Genomic DNA, 17879 nt, shown 5'->3' with positions numbered 1-17879 from the left:
TTAGGAGACTACGGAGAGTTGTTTGGGTGTGGTGCTGATTTCTGGAGTAGGTGATAAGAGTCAGTCTTCACTGGTTGTTCCTTCCTGGGAGGGGATATATGACAATTGAGTTCTGTGTGTGTGTGTGTGGGGGGGGGGGGGTTCTGCTTTTAGGCAAATAAGGGGTTTCACAAACTCAAATGCCTTCAGCTCAAAATAATTTTTATGCCGCTGTGGGGTGTTTTGGACCCCTTCACATTCTTGTTTTGTCTCGGAGTTTGCTCATTTGTAAGTAGAGAAAATTTCAGAGAAAGAAATAGTGTGCTGGGTAGCCCTGAAGGAGCTGAGACTGCGGCTGGGCATGGCTGCGCATGGTGGACCTCGGTTAGCTGACGCGGAGACAGGAGGCATTGAGGCGTGGGTTAAAGCGGGTGCCAGGATGCTCTGGATGCTCTGGAGGCAGGGGCTGGGGTTTGTGCCTGGCGGTGCTGTGGTCCGGAAGGGCACCACCCGTAATACCAGGTGCTTAGAGCGAAGAGAGACGGATAAGGGAGCAATACTGTGCCGGAGCAGATGGGGGAGGACTTTGAGTGCCACTGAATATACTCACCTGGTAAAACGCTGCAGAAGCTCTGGAGCTGGGGGCAGTCAGTGAGGGGTGGGTGCGTTCAGACGTCCAGGCCCACACCATGTTGGGATAGATTGCAGGGAACAGAGTCAAGAAATAGGGAGGCCAGATTTGGGAGGCTGACAAAGTTAAGCAAGTTCATGGTGGCAGGACTTTGATGTCACAGGCTGGGCTGTGTTACCTGTGGCTCCTCCCCACTGGAATGGGGTGAGTGGGAAGGATGTGAAAACTAGCGCGTGAAAGATCTCATTAATCTTTGTATTGATTACATGTTAAAATGGTATCCGATACATTGGATTAAGTAAAATACCTTATTAAAAATAATCTCACCAGTTTCTTTGTGCTTTTGCAGTGTGGCTATTACAATTTAAAATTACATGTGGCCTACATTTGCGGTTTAGCTACATCGCTGCTGTGGGTGGGGGTGGCGTGTCCGAGTCCAAAGCTCTTCTCTTCTAGTTCTTCCACTTGCAATGGGGTCTAAAGAGGAGGGAGAGCTGGGGATGGAGCCAGGTTCAGGATTGTTAGTCACGCTTTCCGCTCATTGGTGGGTGTGTGCTTGTGCTACCAGGCTGCTGGCACTCAGGCCTATGGCTGGCCTCCCCTTCAGGAAGCCCTATGAGGGCCCATTGGCTCCTGGGTGGCACGAGCCGTTTCCCTGAGCACAGCGGCAAGGACGTTCCTGTTTGGGGGTTTTGCAGGCTGTGTTCAAAACCTGCCAGCAAGCTTTAGATGCACCAGCTCCTTTGTAACTTCCAGGCATTAGCTTTAAGTGTGGTCCTAGCTAGTCATTCCTGGACTGCAGAAACAGAACTCTTGTTTTCCCATCTGAAAACGAGGGGACAGACTGGGTGATACTAAGTTCTAACATTCCTTTATCTACTTATGCGCCCTTTATGTTTCAGCTTGCTTCTTTCACGATTTTCATTTTAATTATAATGTTTTCATGTTTACATTTGACTCAAGTAGTGATAAATAGAGGACTTTTGGGAGAATATACCAGAATTTTAATTTCACAGATCGTACATATTGAACTCTTCTGCACATTTTATGGCTTGACACCCTGTATATAATGCTTGTTTAAGTTAATAGCAAATATTAAGGGAAAAGAAGGCATTAGTCGTATGGCATCTCAGATATATATTTTGAGATTTTGATTATGTCAAAACATTTTCACATTTATCATTAGATTTTAAAAATTATTTTGTATCCTCTGGTTTCTTAAGTTGAAAAATGCCAAATAAAAAAGAAAACTAAAAATACTTTTTCAGAATATAAACACATAATTATTCAAGACATTATAATACATAAAAGTTAGCAGAAAATAATAATCTGTGCTTAATCCACTGAATCAGTACTTAGGGAGCCTCTTCAGTTTTTTCCTTTCTGTTTTCCCGGAGCTGTGATCCATACTGATGCCATAACTGCGCATGTCGCCGTCTTCTCCCAGCTTTACAACGTCTTTCAAAGTCGTTAACACTTTTGTAAACAGCATTCATAATGGCTGTCTAGTATCCCATCTTCTGGGTGTGGCTTAGTTTGCCCAACCGGTGCGTAGCTGCAGATCTGTGTTTTCTCCTAGTCTTTGCCAGTATAATGCTGCGGTGAACATACGTGGATAAAAAACTTTTTTCATACTTCGGCTTATTTCATATAAGTTTCTAAAAGTGAGATGAATGAGTCAAAGGTATGACTGTTTATATGGCTCTTTGTCACACTGATTTCCTACAGGGCTGTCCCATTGTACTCTTTCACCAGCATAGAGGTCAAGAGCTTGGGAAAAGGAGTGTTGAAAATGTAAAAAATGACTTCAGTGTTGGGATTTATCTTGCTTTGTTTGGCTGTACATTTCGGTCCCCTCCCCCACACACCAACCTAGGTTCACATATGGCATTTAGTTGTGTTTAGTCTCTTTAAATCTAGAGCGGTGGTTCTCAGCTAGCCAGGGGTAGTATGGCTTTTGTCCCCTAGAAGACATTTCCGACTGTCACAACTGAGGTGGTTGCTCCTGGCATCTAGTGAGTAGAGGCCAAGAATGCTGCTAAACGTCCTGCCACACAAGGGACAGCTCTCACAACAAAGACTTATGTGGCCCAGAGTGTCCGTGGTGCCAAGGTGGAGACCCAGAGCAGTCCTTGTAATTTGTTTCCCTTAGTGACATTGACTTTTTTAAAAAGTTGAAGTGAGAGACACATGGCACAGAATTAACAATTTCCGAGTGTACGGCTCACTGGCACAGTGTGCATTCACAGTGTTGCACTGTCTGCCGTTCGTTTCTAGTCTTTTTTTTCCTTTCTGACTTTTCATCACCCCAGAGCACCCCTACCCATTCAGTAATTACCCCCACACCCCCTGGCAACCACTGATCTTTCTGTCCCTATAAATTTGTCTTATTTCATATAAGTGGAATCATACAGTATGACACTGTTTGTGTCCAATTTTTTTCGCTTAACGTAATGCCTTTAAAGTTCATCGAAGTTGTTGCGTGTCCCACTACTTCATTCCTTTTGATGGTCGAATAATAGTCCATTTGTTGGACACTTGAGTTGTTTCTACCTTTTGGCTATAATGCTGCAATGTGCATTCATGTACAAGTTTCTTGCAGACATATGATTTTATTTCATCAGGGTCTATACCTAGGATTAGAATTGCTGGATCATATAGTAATTTTATGTTGAACTTTTTGAGGAACCACCAAACTGTTTTTCATAGCAGCTATGCCATTTTACATTCCTACCAGCAATGTACAAAGGTTCCAGTTTCTCCACATCCTTACCAACACTTATTTTCTGATTTGTTGGTTATAGTCATTGTCGACTGAAAAATAATATCAACTAGGTGTTCTGTCACCAAAGAGGATTCATTCAGGAACAGAAAGGATTGCAGCCCAGTGCATGCAGACGAGGCAGCCATGTGCATACTCTCTGGCCTGTGTGCCAAGGCGGAGGGGCACTTATATGTGGGGAAACGGAACTTACGGGAAAGGGAAGTTAGAACCGTAGAGCTTTATGATAAACATGGAGTTCCTCCTGTAGGGTTCTGGTGACTGCTTAGGCGTGAGAACTCCCATAAGCCCTAGCTCCTCTTGTAGACCCACCCAACTGATTATGTTTGCTTTAAGTTCCAGTTAGTCTTTATCATCATCCTAGTGGGTGTGAAGTGGCACTTTATAGTAGCTTTGATTTCATTTCCCTAATGGCTAATGACATTGCTATGCAAATCCTTTGCCCATTTTTTAATTGGGTTGTTTGTCTTTTTATTGTTAAGTTGTAAGAGTTCTTTATATATTCTGGACACTAGACTCTTATCAGGCATATGATATGCAAATACATTTTTCCGTTCTGTAGGTTGTCCTTTCACTTTCTTGATAGTGGCCTTTGATGCACAAAAGGTTTTGATTTTGAAGTTCAGTTACTTATTTTTATATTTGTCACTTGCTTTTTGGTGTCATATCTAAGAATCCATTGCCAAATTCAAGGTCATGAAGATTTACGCCCAGGTTTTCTACTTAGAGTTTTATAGTTTTAGCTCTTATTTTTAGGTCTTTGATCCATTTTGAATTAATTTTTGTATCTGGTATAAAGTAGGATTCGAGCTTCATGCTTTTGCATGTGAATATCCAGTTTTCCCAGCACCATTTGTTGAAAAGACTATTCTTTCCCCACTGAATGGTCTTAACACCTTTGTCAAAAATCAATTCTAAGTGTCCATCGACAGATGAATGGAAAAAGAAAATATGTATATACACAGTGGAATATTACTCAGCCATAAGAAAGAAGGAAATCCTGCCATTTGTGACAACATGGGTGGACCTTGAGTGTATTCTGCTAAATGAAATAAGTCAGAGAAAGACAAATACTGTATGATCTCACTTATATGTGGAATCTTTAAAAAAAAAAAGCCAAACTCATGGAAACAGAGAGTAGAATGCTGGCTGCCAGGGGCTGGGGAAGGAGAAAATGGGGAGATGTTGGTCAGAGACTCCAAGCTTCCAGTTAGAAGATGAAGTTCCTGGGATCTAATGACCATCACGGTGATTATAATGAACAGTACTGTGTTTTCCCCCCGTCTTCTGCCGACCCCCACTCTGGTTCAAGCCGTTGTCTCTCAATCTAGTTGTGTAGGACACAGCTCCCTGGCCCACGCTGGTATTATGAGCCTTGTGGGCCCCCCCCCCCAGGCAGTCAGTCGCCAGTCATTGGTCGGCCGCTCACAGCCACTCATGGCAGCTCTCCCCGGATGTCGGCCGCTCATGGCAGCTCATAGCCGCTCATGGCAGCACACAGCAGCCCGCGGCAGCCCACGCCAACCCACACCAACCTCCGGCTGTTCACGGCAGCCTATCGCCAGGGAGAGCTGCTGTTCACAATCTTAGCTGTAGAGGGCGCAGCTCACTGGCTCACTGTGGGAATCGAACCTGCGACCTCAGCGTTAGGAGCACAGCGCTCCAACCACCTGAGCCACCGGGCTGGCCTAATAATACTGTATTAATACTTGAAAATTGCTAGATATTCAGTGTTCTTACTGCACACACACAGGCAATCATGGGAGGTGACGGATGTGTTAACTAACCTTATTGTGGTGATCATTTTGCAGCATTTGTGTCTCAAAACACCAGGTTGTACACCTGAGACGCACACAGTATTATAAGTCAGTTATATTTCATAAAGCTGGGGGAAATTAGTTAACTGTAGGTGTTTGGTTTATTTCTGGGCTCTCAATTCTATTGCATGGATCTCTATCTTTATGCCAGCACCACAGTATTGTGATTAATCAAGCTTAATGTGAACTGTAATTAACAAAATAAGTAAAATAAAAGTTTGTAGTAAGTTTAAAAATAGCAAAGTGTGAGTCCCTCCACCTTTATACTTCCTTTTTTTTTTTGAGATTATTTTGGGTATTTTAGGTCCCTTGCATTTCCATATGAATTTTACTCTCAGTTCATTTCTGCAACAGATGACGTTGGGATTCTGATAGGGAATGCATTAAATCTCTCGATCCCTTTGGGGAGGGAGCATTGCCATCTTAACAATATTAAGTCTTCTGATCCAGAAACATGGGATGTCTTTCCATTTATTTGTTTTCTTTAATTTCTTTAGCAGTGTTTTGTAGTTTTCAGTGTACAAGTCTTTCACCTCATTGGTTACATTTATTTCTAGGTATTTTATTCTTTTTGATGCTTTTGTAAATGGAGTTGTTTTCTTAATTTCCTTTTCAGATTGTTCATTGCTAGTGTGTAGAAACACAACTGATTTTTGCGTGTTGATTTTGTACCTTCCATCTTTGGTGAACTCGTATATTCACTTTGGTAGTTTTCTGTAGATTTTCTATATGTACCATCATGTGATTTACTAATAGAGATAGTTTTCCTTCTTCCTATCCCTCTAGATGCTTTTGATTCCCTTCCTTGCGTAATCGCCCCAGCTAGCATAGCCAGTACAGGGTCGGCGGGTGGAGGTAGGCCTGCTTGTCTTGTTCCTGGGCTTAGGGGCAAGCGCTCAGTCTTTTACTAAGTATATGATGTTAGTTCTGAGGTTTTCCTAGTTGCCCTTTATCAGGTTGAGGAAGTTCCCTTCTATTTCTAGTTTCTTGGGTCTTTTTATCATGAGACACTGACTTTTTAAAGGCTTTGACTTACTTTTTAATATAGAAACTTGTGTGTATGTGTGTGTGTGTGTGTTTTATTCTGACCAGTGCTGATTCCTAAAGAAAAGCCCCCAATCACAGTTGTTGGCGATGTGGGAGGAAGGATCGCCATCATTGTGGTACGTAAGCCTCTCTTACTATTACTTGTCATTCTGTCGACTTATTTGTTACTTGTATGGGAGCAGTAGGACGGCAAGGTAAGTCTCATTTCAGTTGGTGCCTTGTGCTAACTGGTTACTTTGGTCCAAAAATTGAAAATTGATATCATTAACTTATTAAGAAATTGCTAGCTACTTAGTTCGTTAAATATTGTGCGACTGTTTGTTATAACATGATAAATTGTTGTGTGATGAAAATAGGGTACAAAATTGATTATAAATGTTTAAAGCACACATCCTCTCACACTTCACAAAACCATTGCACAAAAGGAATACATTTAATGCCTGTGTAGCTTAGATTAGAGTAAAATGAACACGTGGGTGCTCAGCACTCATCATGGAGGACTCTCACTGCACCTGTCTTCTCTCTTCCCCCCGAGCTGGTCACTAGCCCGGAAGTTGGCATTTGTGCCTCTACTTACCCTTACAGTCCGTCAGGAGTGCATGTGTCCCTAAACACTGTGTTGTCTTGTTTTGCATGTTTTTGATGTTTATATAAGGAAGGCTTTGTGTACTTTGTGACTCTTTTGTTCTCACTCTTTTGAGATTTCTCTGTGTAGTAACATTTAATTGTACATTATTCTTTTTCACTGTGTGGTGTTCCATGGCATAACTATTACACAACTTATTTATCTGTTCTCTGGGCATTGCACACATAATTTTTCGTATTTCCAAATAATACTGCTTTGAACATTCTTACACCTATTTTCTGTGCATCCATGCAAGATTTTCTAGTGTCTGCGAGTGGAGTTGTTGAGTCTGAAGCACACACATTTCCAGCTTTACTAGGTGGTGCCAAATTGTTCCCAAAGCAGTTGTTTACCAAGCCTCCATAGGGGGCCCCACATTCTCTCCAGTGCTTGTAATTTTGTTAGCAAATCTCTGACGTCACCGTACAGGGTGATCGCTCTCCATTACTCCTTAATTAGTAAAGTCTGTAGAAACAAGATGCTATGAATTAAGTAGCACTTTTTTCCCTTTCTGCTTCAACTGCATTTAAAAAATACAAAACTTTTATTTTGAAGTAATTATAGAGTCATAGGAAGTAGCCAAAAAAACACACAAAAAACTACAGGGAGGTTTTGCACATTCTTTACTCAGTTTCCTCCTTCTTGCTTAACTGTATATAGTAACACAGTCTGGAAATTCATATCACCCCATCCATAGAGCTGCTTCAGAGAGCACCAGTGTTGTGTGTGTGTAAATGTCTGCAGTCTTATCACATGTGTAGCTTTGTGTAACCGCCACTGCAATCAAGATAACAGAACTATTCCATCAAAAAGCTCCCTTTATCGCCACACCCAGCTCCTGCCCTCCTGACCCCTAACTGTGGCAGTACAAAATCTGTCCTGTCTCTATAGTCGTGGTTTCGGGAAAGTCTTATAAATAGACTATACAGTATGTAACCTTTTGAGATTGATTTTTTTTCACTTAACATGATTCCCTGGAGATCCATTCAAGTTGTTTTGTGTATTAATAGTTCATTCTTTTATTGCTATAGTATTCCATGTATGTAGGTACTGTAGTTTGTTTAACCACTTGCCTGTTAAAGTAAATTTGGGTTGTTTCCAGTTTTCTGCTGTTAGAAATAAGACTGCTATGCACATTTATATATGGGTTTTTGTCTGAATAGAGTTTTAATTTTTCTAGGATAAATGACCAGAAGTCCAGTTGTTGTGTTACATGATAATTGCAAATATAATTTTATAAGAACCTGTCAAACTATTTTTCAGAGTGGCTGTACCATTTTACCAGTAGTGGTTTTAAAGTAATATATGTATTTTTTTCTTTGATCATAGTAATATCAGTATATATTTGAAAAGAGTAAAATATATGTGCATACTATATACAGAGGGTGCCAAAAAATGTATACACAGTTTAAGAAAGTAAAAAACTGTAAAAATTGTAATAATATGTACCGATAACAAAAGATGAATACAAGTCATGTCTGACTTCTGCAATGACAAGAGGTGCTCAGCGTTCAGACACTTCTGATTACAGCGAACTACTGCTTGAGCAGCATTGACCAAAGTGTCCACTTGTAGACATTTTTTTTGGCACCCCTGGTGTGTATGCGTATATATGCATGTAATAAATACATGAATATTTATTCAACCCAAGACAGTGCTTGATGCCCCAATGGGCTGAAAGTAGCTTGGGAGCCCGATTGTGATAGGAAAGACTCGGTTTCCACCTCCTGTGTTTCCCTCCTGCGTGTCTCCTTCACTGCTCAATATAAAACACTTCACTTTGGGTCACCAAATGTGTGGAGATTTTTCCCCACACCAAGCAATTCTCTGTGACACCAACTGGGTGTCCTACAATTTAACTCACAGGGTAAGGGCTTAGTCCCACTTGACTGCTGCCACCACACTTCAGATGCTGTTTGCAAGTAGTAGGTCCCCAGGTTACCCACAACTCTGTCCGACTTGGCTACAGATCACAGGTTCCCATCACCCCCTCCTAGGGTTCCCTTAATTTGCTAGAGCAGCTCCGGGAACTCAGGGAAATACTTACTATTACCAGATGGTTATAAAGGTTGTGATAAAGGACACAGATGAACAGACAGATGAAGAGATACACGGGGTGACGTCTGGGGGGAGGTCCCGAGCTCAGGGGCTTCTGTCCCCGTGGAGTTGGGGTGTGTCACCCTCCTGGTTCGTGGTTGTGTTCACCAACCTGGAAGCTCTCCGAACCCCGTGCTGTTGGGATTTTACGGAGCTTCCTCACGTAGGTACAATCGATCATTAACTCCATTTCCAGGCCCTCCCCTGTCTGTGGAGAAGTGGGGGCTGGGGCTGACAATTCCAGCTTCCAGTCATGGCTTGGTTTCCTGGTGACCAGCCCCCACCCAGGAGCCACCCTGGGGCTCACCCAGAGTCACCTCATTAGAACAAAAGACACTGCTGTCACTCAGGAAATTCCAGGGGTTTCAGGAGCCCTGTGCCAGGAACCAAGGGCAGAGACCAACATATATATTTTCTATTATCGCACACTGGGAATCTGTGGTCCATAGATTGGAAACCACTGGACTGGCTTTATTGTTAAAAATAATAATTATTGTTTTTCCCATTATAAAAACATCTAAAAAGCATATTTCCCATATGCCCAATGGAGAAAATTTGGAAAATAAGGAAAAGCAGCAAGAAAATAGGAAAGAACCATCCAGAGTCAAAGCATCTTCTAACAGCTTTACTGTGTATTAAAAAAAAAGAAAAGAAAAGAAAAAGAAAACAGCATGCATTTCTGGAGCACCTGCATGGTGAGGGCACAGTTCTGGACATCGGGCCATAGAGGGGGACCCCAGGAGCACTGAGTGTGGTGGAGAGAGTAGATGCCTGTAAATGACAGAACTGCAAGGCTTGCAGGGGATCAGTGGGGCCGTGACGGAGCCACGTGACCACGCTCTCTGGACGTGGTAAAACGGAACGGCAAATGTGTCATAGAATTAGACCCTTTCTCTTCCCTGGTTGTCTAAACCCACCTTTGCAAAAGTGTTCATGTACATTTTGCTCAATCTGTAATTTGACAGGATGACATAATCGATGATGTTGACAGCTTTCTTGCTGCAGCAGAGACCTTGAAGGAAAGAGGTGCATATAAAATCTTTGTGATGGCGACGCATGGCTTGTTATCTTCAGATGCTCCCCGACTGATTGAAGAATCTGCCATTGACGAGGTAACAGCCAGGCCACGTGCGGGCGAGCCTGCCCTGCCGCCCTGAGCTCCGTGCAGGGGCTGTGTCAGAGGCCCCCAACCCCACCCCTTTTAGCAAGATGAGAAACTGCGCTTCAGAAAAGTTAGGTGACTTAAGGTCCGACAGGTACAAGGCCGTGCGTTGGGGTTTAGACCTCAGCGTGCCTGATGCCAAAGCCCGTCGCTCTCCCTGCTGCAGCCGCCGTGGGCTGAAAGTCGGAGGAAGGCCAACGGGGCAGTTTTCCTAAGCTGCCCCGGCTCCCAGTGCGGCTGAAGGAAGGCTGTCCAGCTTTATCGCCCTGCTTTGTCCTCGCTCAGTCCGCAGCCAGCCAGGTAGCCCGGGGGCTTGAGTGTGTAAATCACATTTTTATTACCTCTCGAAGAGAAGTGCTGGGTATTGAGCTTAAATGAGTCAAACTTATCCGAATCCCAATTTTCTACTCCTCACATGAGATCTCCTTGAGCCTGGCCCTATGTTTATCATCTTTGATGGGTTCAAGATGCCTTAACAGACCAAAGGCCAGACTTGCGTGCTCTGATCAATAACCCAGCCTCCTCGCTCGGCTGGCAACACGGACTGAGAACTGCAGTGACATTACAGGCGGTCCAGGAGGCAGAGTCAGTGATACAGAATTCACATGTCAAGTGGAGGGAGACACCCTCAGGCCCGGGCAGCTCTCTCTGGTCTGTCCGTGTGGCACCAGCTGGCGTTCTCCCAGCTGCTGTGTGTGGGCACCTCAGAAAGAGCAGACCAGAGGAAGGGGGACACGGGCCTGGTGGAGCCAGTTCCTTTGAGCAGAGTGGACGTTGGAGAGGAGGCGTGAAGAGCAGCAGAGGCAGGTGTGAGTCTAGTAGCCAGAGCTCTTCTGTGGGGAGCCTGCGCTTGGAGGTGCTCTTGCATCCCTGAGAGGGCGCTCTCACTGACGGCCTGCCGGGGTCCCTGAGAGGGCGCTCTCACTGACGGCCTGCCGGGGTCCCTGAGAGGGCGCTCTCACTGACGTCCTGCCGGGGTCCCTGAGAGGGCGCTCTCACTGACGGCCTGCCGGGGTCCCTGAGAGGGCGCTCTCACTGACAGGCCTGCCGGGGTCCCTGAGAGGGCGCTCTCACTGACGGCCTGCCGGGGTCCCTGAGAGGGCGCTCTCACTGACGGCCTGCCGGGGTCCCTGAGAGGGCGCTCTCACTGACGTCCTGCCGGGGTCCCTGAGAGGGCGCTCTCACTGACGGCCTGCCGGGGTCCCTGAGAGGGCGCTCTCACTGACAGGCCTGCCGGGGTCCCTGAGAGGGCGCTCTCACTGACAGGCCTGCCGGGGTCCCTGAGAGGGCGCTCTCACCAGTGGATGGGCCTGTGGGGGTGCTGAGGCAGTGACTGGCGGCTGAGCCAGGTTCCTGTTCACAAGAAGTGAGTGGTTTTCATACAGACTTACACACAAATCACAGTTGCACAGTAGATGAAAAGCTTTGAACAATGTAATAGTGATGGCAGAATTAACAAGTTAGGAGGTGTGGGGTGGGAGAACTGGAGAGAGGCGAATTTCCCCTCCTTTCAGAGTAGTAACCCGTAGATAGCGCTTAGGGTTGATAAATCAAGATTTGAAGTGTTTTTCTTTCTTTTTAAAATTAAAAGTAGTTACATGAAACGCCTCGAGTAGGCATCTGTACAGACAGTAGATTAGTGGTTGCCAGGGGTTTGGGGAAGGGTGAAACTGGGAGTGACAGCTCAGGGGGATAGGGCTTCTTTTTGGGGAGACAGTAAACACAGCTCCGAATGTTCTGAAAACCATTGAATTCTATCCTTGGGCTGTTCACAGAATAGACCATCATGGTTTTCAGTGTTTTAGAGAAAATTGATGGAAAAAGTTCTCAGTACTTGACATGTATTTGAATGCAGAACATAAAATTATTTGTCCACCTTAAAAACAAGGGTGAATTTTATGGTATGTGAATTATATCTCAATAAAGCTATTATTTTTAAAAGTGGTTAGAATAACTTTTGGAAATTTTATTTCCCAATGAGGGTGGTTCTTTATAGAGGAAAAGAGCCACAAGGTGACCACATGGTGCCTCCAGGGGTCGCCGTGCAGGCCTTGCGGGTCCAGCCCTGCCCCCAGCGCTCGGCACATTGATTCTATGTGAATGGTGCAAAGAATTCTGTGATACCCGTGGAGAGGTATTTTTTTCCTTTGGGAGCTGTTCTCCCTTTTACAGGTCATGAGATTTATATAACCCTTTATGTTTCCATTTCTGCCTTAGTCTTCAGGAAGATCAAATACCAAATGACGAGTCGCAATAATTAGTTAGAGGACGTATTTGTCCCTAGTGCTGGTTCTAAATGATTCCTGGTGGGCCACGTCTGCTTCAGCAATCTCACTGTGATGTGCTGTTTCAATAAGCTGTCTTGGGGCCGGCCCAGTGTCTCAGGCGGTTGGAGCTCCATGCTCCTAACTCCGAGGGCTGCCGGTTTGGTTCCCACATGGGCCAGCGGGCTCTCAACCACAAGGCTGCCAGTTCAGTTCCTCGACTCCCGCAAGGGATGGTGGGCAGCGCCCCCTGCAACTAAGATTGAACACGGCACCTTGAGCTGAGCTGCCACTGAGCTCCCGGATGGCTCAGTTGGTTGTAGTATGTTCTCTCAACCACAAGGTTGGCGGTTCAACTCCCACAAGGGATGGTGGGCTCTGCCCCCTGCAACTAAGATTGAACACGGCACCTTGAGCTGAGCTGCCTCCAGGATGGCTCAGTAGGTTGGAGCGCATCCTCTCAACCACAAGATTGCCAGTTCGATTCCTCGACTCCCGCAAGGGATGGTGGGCAGCGCCCCCTGCAACTAAGATTGAACACGGCACCTTGAGCTGAGCTGCCGCTGAGCTCCCGGATGGCTCAGTTGGTTGTAGTATGTTCTCTCAACCACAAGGTTGGCGGTTCAACTCCCACAAGGGATGGTGGGCTCTGCCCCCTGCAACTAAGATTGAACACGGCACCTTGAGCTGAGCTGCCTCCAGGATGGCTCAGTAGGTTGGAGCGCATCCTCTCAACCACAAGATTGCCAGTTCGATTCCTCGACTCCCGCAAGGGATGGTGGGCTCTGCCCCTTGCAACTAAAATTGAACACAGCACCTTGAGCTGAGCTGCCGCTGAGCTCCCAGATGGCTCAGTTGGTTGGAGCGTGTCCTCTCAACCACAAGGTTGCCAGTTCGACTCCTGCAAGGGGTGGTGGGCTGCGCCCCCTGCAACTAACAACGGCAACTGGACCTGGGGCTGAGCTGCGCCCTCCACAACTAAGACTGAAAGGACAACAACTTGAAGCTGAACGGCACCCTCCACAACTAAGATTGAAAGGACAGTAACTTGACTTGGAAAAAAGGCCTGGAAGTGCACACTGTTCCCCAATAAACTCCTGTTAAAAAAATAATAAGCTGTCTTGAGGCCTATGTTGGAAGTAGGGAGTATGTATTATAAATAATAATATTATTCCCATTCTTTGTTTTTTAAGAAGGCTGAGTATTTTTTTTCCATTTGTAGCTGTTGAAAAGTGCTTATTTTCTCTCTTTTTAAAAAGATTTTATTGGGGAAGGGGAACAGGACTTTATTGGGGAACAGTGTTTACTTCCAGGACTTTTTTCCAAGTCAAGTTACTGTCCTTTCAATCTTAGTTGTGGAGGGCGCAGCTCGGCTCCAGGTCCAGTTGCCATTGCTAGTTGCAGGGGGCGCAGCCCACCATCCCTTGCGGGAGTCGAACCGCACTCCAACCAACTGAGCCATCTGGGAGCTCAGCGGGAGCTCAGCGGAAGCTCAGCTCAAGGTGCCGTGTTCAATTTTAGTTGCAGGGGGCGCTGCCCACCATCCCTTGCGGGACTCGAGGAATTGAACTGGCAGCCTTGTGGTTGAGAGCCCACTGACCCATGTGGGAATCGAACTGGCAGTCTTCGGAATTAGGAGCATGGAGTTCTAACCGCCTGAGCCACCAGGCTGGCCCCTCTCCTTTTTCTTTTTTTGGTTTTATGAAATCTTAACTTTTAAAAATAACAGCTGTATTGAGATATAATTCACATACTATACAGTTCACCCATTTGAAGTACATAAATACAGTGGTTTCTAGTATAGTCACAGACTTGTGCCTCCATCACCACAATTTTAGAACATTTTCATCCCCCCAGAAAGAAACCTCATCCCCATTAGCAGTCACTCCCCGTTTCTTCTCAATCCACTCAGCCCTAGGCACCACTAATCTACTTTCTGTCTCGTAAGATTTTCCTAATCTGGTATTTCATATGAACAGAACCATACAATATCCGTCTTTAATGTCTCTCATCTCTCACTCAGCATGATGTCTTCAAGGTTCATCCATGTGGTAGCTTGTGTCAGAACTTCATTTCTTTTTATTGCTGAATATTTCATTGAACGGCTAGAACACATTTTTGTTTCTTTGTAAGTTGATGGAAATTTGTGTAGTTACTACCTTCTGACTATTGTGAATAATACTGTTGGGAACATTCATGTCCAAGCTTCTATATGTCCATGTTTTCATTTCTCTTGGCTGCACACCTAGCAGTGGAATTCCTGGGTCACATGGGACCTCTGTGTTTAAACTCTTAAGGAACTGCCAGACTGTTGTCCAAAGCAGCTGAACCATTTTACATTCCCACCAGCAGTGTATGAGGATTCCGGTTAATCTACATCCTTGCCAGCGCTTGTTGCCAACACTTGGCAACACAGTCTTTTTGCCCATAGCTGCCCTCGTGGGTATAGGGTTATCAGCTCTTAATCTCTAAGAAACGCAGACAGCATTCACACCGATTGAAAACTGAAGGTATGGTAGACCCACTGTCCTCCTCAGAGAGTTGACAATATATCAGATTTTCAGGTCAAGCCAGGAGCTGCTTGGTTTTGTGATGCTCTTGGTGTTTTTCTCTTGATTCCAAGGTGGTGGTCACCAATACAGTTCCACATGAAATCCAGAAGCTCCAGTGCCCCAAAATTAAAACTGTGGACATCAGCATGATCCTTTCAGAAGCCATCCGTCGGATTCACAACGGGGAGTCCATGTCGTACCTTTTCAGAAATATAGGTTTAGATGACTGAACAGCTTCCTTGCCGTGAGACTCCCCAGGGCCCAACTGGAAATGTGAGCGTGCGCACTGTGAGGGGCCGCCTGATGGGGTGGGTTTCCCAGGGCGTTGTGTTTTGTTCCTTTCTTCTCCTTAATTCCTATGAAGACAGACCAACTTTCCAATGTCAGTTTGGATGTTTCAGAGTTTTTTTGGCAATTTTTATAAAAGAAAAATTATATTCTCCTCTTAAATAAACTAAGTTAAGACCTGTTGTTTTTAGTTCATTTGAAATATAACTTGGAATAAGATTTTTAAGCTCACAAATAGCCTTTTTTCAAAATTGTTGGAGCCTAAGTGCTTGAAAAATTTAATAAAATAAATGATACCTGCAATTGAAAAGCCAAAAAAATTATACTGTTGAATCCAGTAGATGACATTTTTAGAAATGATTTTATAGATAAGCATATGGAATATGTGACCATTATTTATTTTCTGCAACAAAAGAAGGAATAAAAGCTTACTGTGTTTGTGTGTGTTTTTTAAAACTTTGTGTTTTGGCAATTGTTTTATAAGTAAAATAAAATAAAAGCTGAGTATACAGGCCATGGGTGGTAAACTGTTCAGCTTCATTGTGTTTTCTCTTCTGCCTTCTTTCGGGGACACAGGAGCCTCGTAGGGATGCGTGTTCCCTGGGCCACTTGTCCAGGACCCTGCACGCTCCTCATGCAAAGTCCTTTGACTGTGACAGGAGAGGAACTCGAATCCCGGGATGGGGGGTGGGGGCCTTGTTTGACAGCACAGCCATTGTGTAAACCAAATATGCCACTGCATGTCCTGGGGGCAGAGATGCTGGAGGGGGTCATCAATGAGCAGGTGATATGGCCCTTGTCAGTGTCGGCATCTAGTCTTGTCTGTCCTGGACTTGAGAACTTGAAACCTGTACCTTAGAGCATATCAGACTAGGAAACACTGGGGTCCATGACTTCTGCCAAGGTGTTCTCCCACTGAGGTCACGTGTGGGCAATCCCATCCAGTCAGGGAAGAAAACTTCAGACGTTCTCACCAAGAAAAAGATACCTTTTCTTCCAAAATTAAATCTTTGCATTCTGCCTGTCTCTGTTGGGATATGTAATAAAATCGTTAACTCAGCACAAAGTTAAGAGTAGTCACGTACTGTTAGCCACACGGGGGTTCCCTGGCCCTCCCTAGTGAGCAAGGTGACCCCTGGGGGCTTGCCCTGCCTGAGCAGGTCCGGCCTCTGGCAGCTGCATGATGCCCAGGTACCAGGTGATCTCTTGCAGGTCCCTCCGTGCCCATGACAGCCAGCAGCGCCCAGGCCCCGCCACACTACTTCTGAGAAAGGTGCCCTCCCCACCTCCCTTCAAGTCTTCTAGTCCAGTTAATCCTAGAGCTGTCTCCTTTGAAAATGTGTCTGTCCTTGCCTTTTGAGGACCTGTCCCTAGAGTTGGGAAGGTAAGATCTTTCCAGACGCCTTAGGAAGTACTACACTGACAACTGCTTTGGCTGGTGCAGCTCTGGCCTCTAGCAGGTTGTCGTCTCTAACCAATTGCCCCATTTGGAAGAAGAGCTTCGGGGACAGGAATGACCTGTGAGAGGAGCCAACCTGTGCCCACCAGGACTCTGAAATTAATTCTCTGAAATGGGCTGATGTGGCTTCACAGTAAACCCCACATCTTCAGACTGCTGTGTTGTCGTTTCCCCCCCGCCCCCATCTTTTGCCCCTTTTGTCACCATATTACCATTGAGCTCATTCAGTAAGAAGTTTTCCCTTGGTGGCTGTGTCCCATGAGGTTTGACCTGCACAGTTTTCCTTGATGTGTCATGCTTCATGAACTAAAGTCAAATTTATAGAAGAGAAGTGAATGGACAAAAATGTAATGGGATGTTTTCCTCTGTGTGATGAACTTGGAAAGCTAGCTAGAGCCCTTCCGATCCACCCATACGTGGGGGTATGCTCAGTGCTGGCTTCGGCAGGATTGGAAGATGAACACCTGAGATAACCCACCACCTGGCAGGGTTGATTCCCAGGCACCTGGCAGGTCTTAGCAGAGAGTTAAGGGGCATGAAGAAGGAACAGCTATTCCATATGAGGATCAGGAAAGATGGTAGGTGGAGAATAGGAAGAAGGAACAGAGGCACGATGGTGCATGGTGTGTGGTGTCACATCATGGCCCGTTGTGGCTGGAGCAGGAGAAAAGGGTGCTGAGGAGGGGATGGCAGGTGGAGGCTGCAGGATAGACGCTTTTCAGACACGTGTAGGAGGTTGGGCTCTGTTGTGGGGCTCACGGGTTCTGAGGGCCAAAGAGCACAGAAGAGAAAGCCTCCCACCTGAGCCCCTCGGCCACCGAAGTCCTCTCCTGGAGAAAATCAGATGTTTGTGTATCGCAAGCTTTACCTCAGCAAGAGAAGTCCTGTTTGCCTTCTAATCTACTGTCTCCACTTAGAAATTCTGTAACAAAACAAAAAAACCCTAATAGTTTCCGATGTTGATTGTGATGTCATCGATCTGGACCAGACAAATGTGAGTTAGAGCTTTGCTCTCAGAGCATCACAACACTGGGTGATGTCACGGAGGGGTGAGAGTGAAGGAATGAATGCGTCAACACACACCCGTTCAGCCACGGCTCTGCACCAGAATGCTCTTCATCTGGTTCTCGTAATTCTTTCTCATCTCCACGGCCTCACCACTGACTAACCGTCTAG

General features: G+C 45.4%; 1 protein-coding gene across 4 annotated transcripts in view; it reads left to right on the top strand.

Annotated features, from left to right (window-relative positions):
- Nucleotides 1-15758, top strand: part of PRPSAP2 (phosphoribosyl pyrophosphate synthetase associated protein 2) — a 45987-nt gene extending 30229 nt beyond the window's left edge. For all 4 annotated transcript variants that reach the window (XM_074320755.1, XM_074320756.1, XM_019753769.2 and 1 more), the window contains 3 exons: nt 6302-6372; nt 9944-10090; nt 15028-15758. In XM_074320755.1, the coding sequence (XP_074176856.1) occupies nt 6302-6372; nt 9944-10090; nt 15028-15186 (377 nt within the window). In that variant the 3' untranslated portion in view covers nt 15187-15758. The remainder of the gene's footprint in view (nt 1-6301; nt 6373-9943; nt 10091-15027) is intronic.
- Nucleotides 15759-17879: the final 2121 nt, after the last annotated feature.

Source organism: Rhinolophus sinicus, linkage group LG15, assembly GCF_036562045.2.
Source record: "Rhinolophus sinicus isolate RSC01 linkage group LG15, ASM3656204v1, whole genome shotgun sequence".
NCBI classification, from domain to species: domain Eukaryota; kingdom Metazoa; phylum Chordata; class Mammalia; order Chiroptera; family Rhinolophidae; genus Rhinolophus; species Rhinolophus sinicus.
Note: the sequence above shows the minus strand (reverse complement) of the source record. Positions and strands in the feature narration are given on the sequence as shown.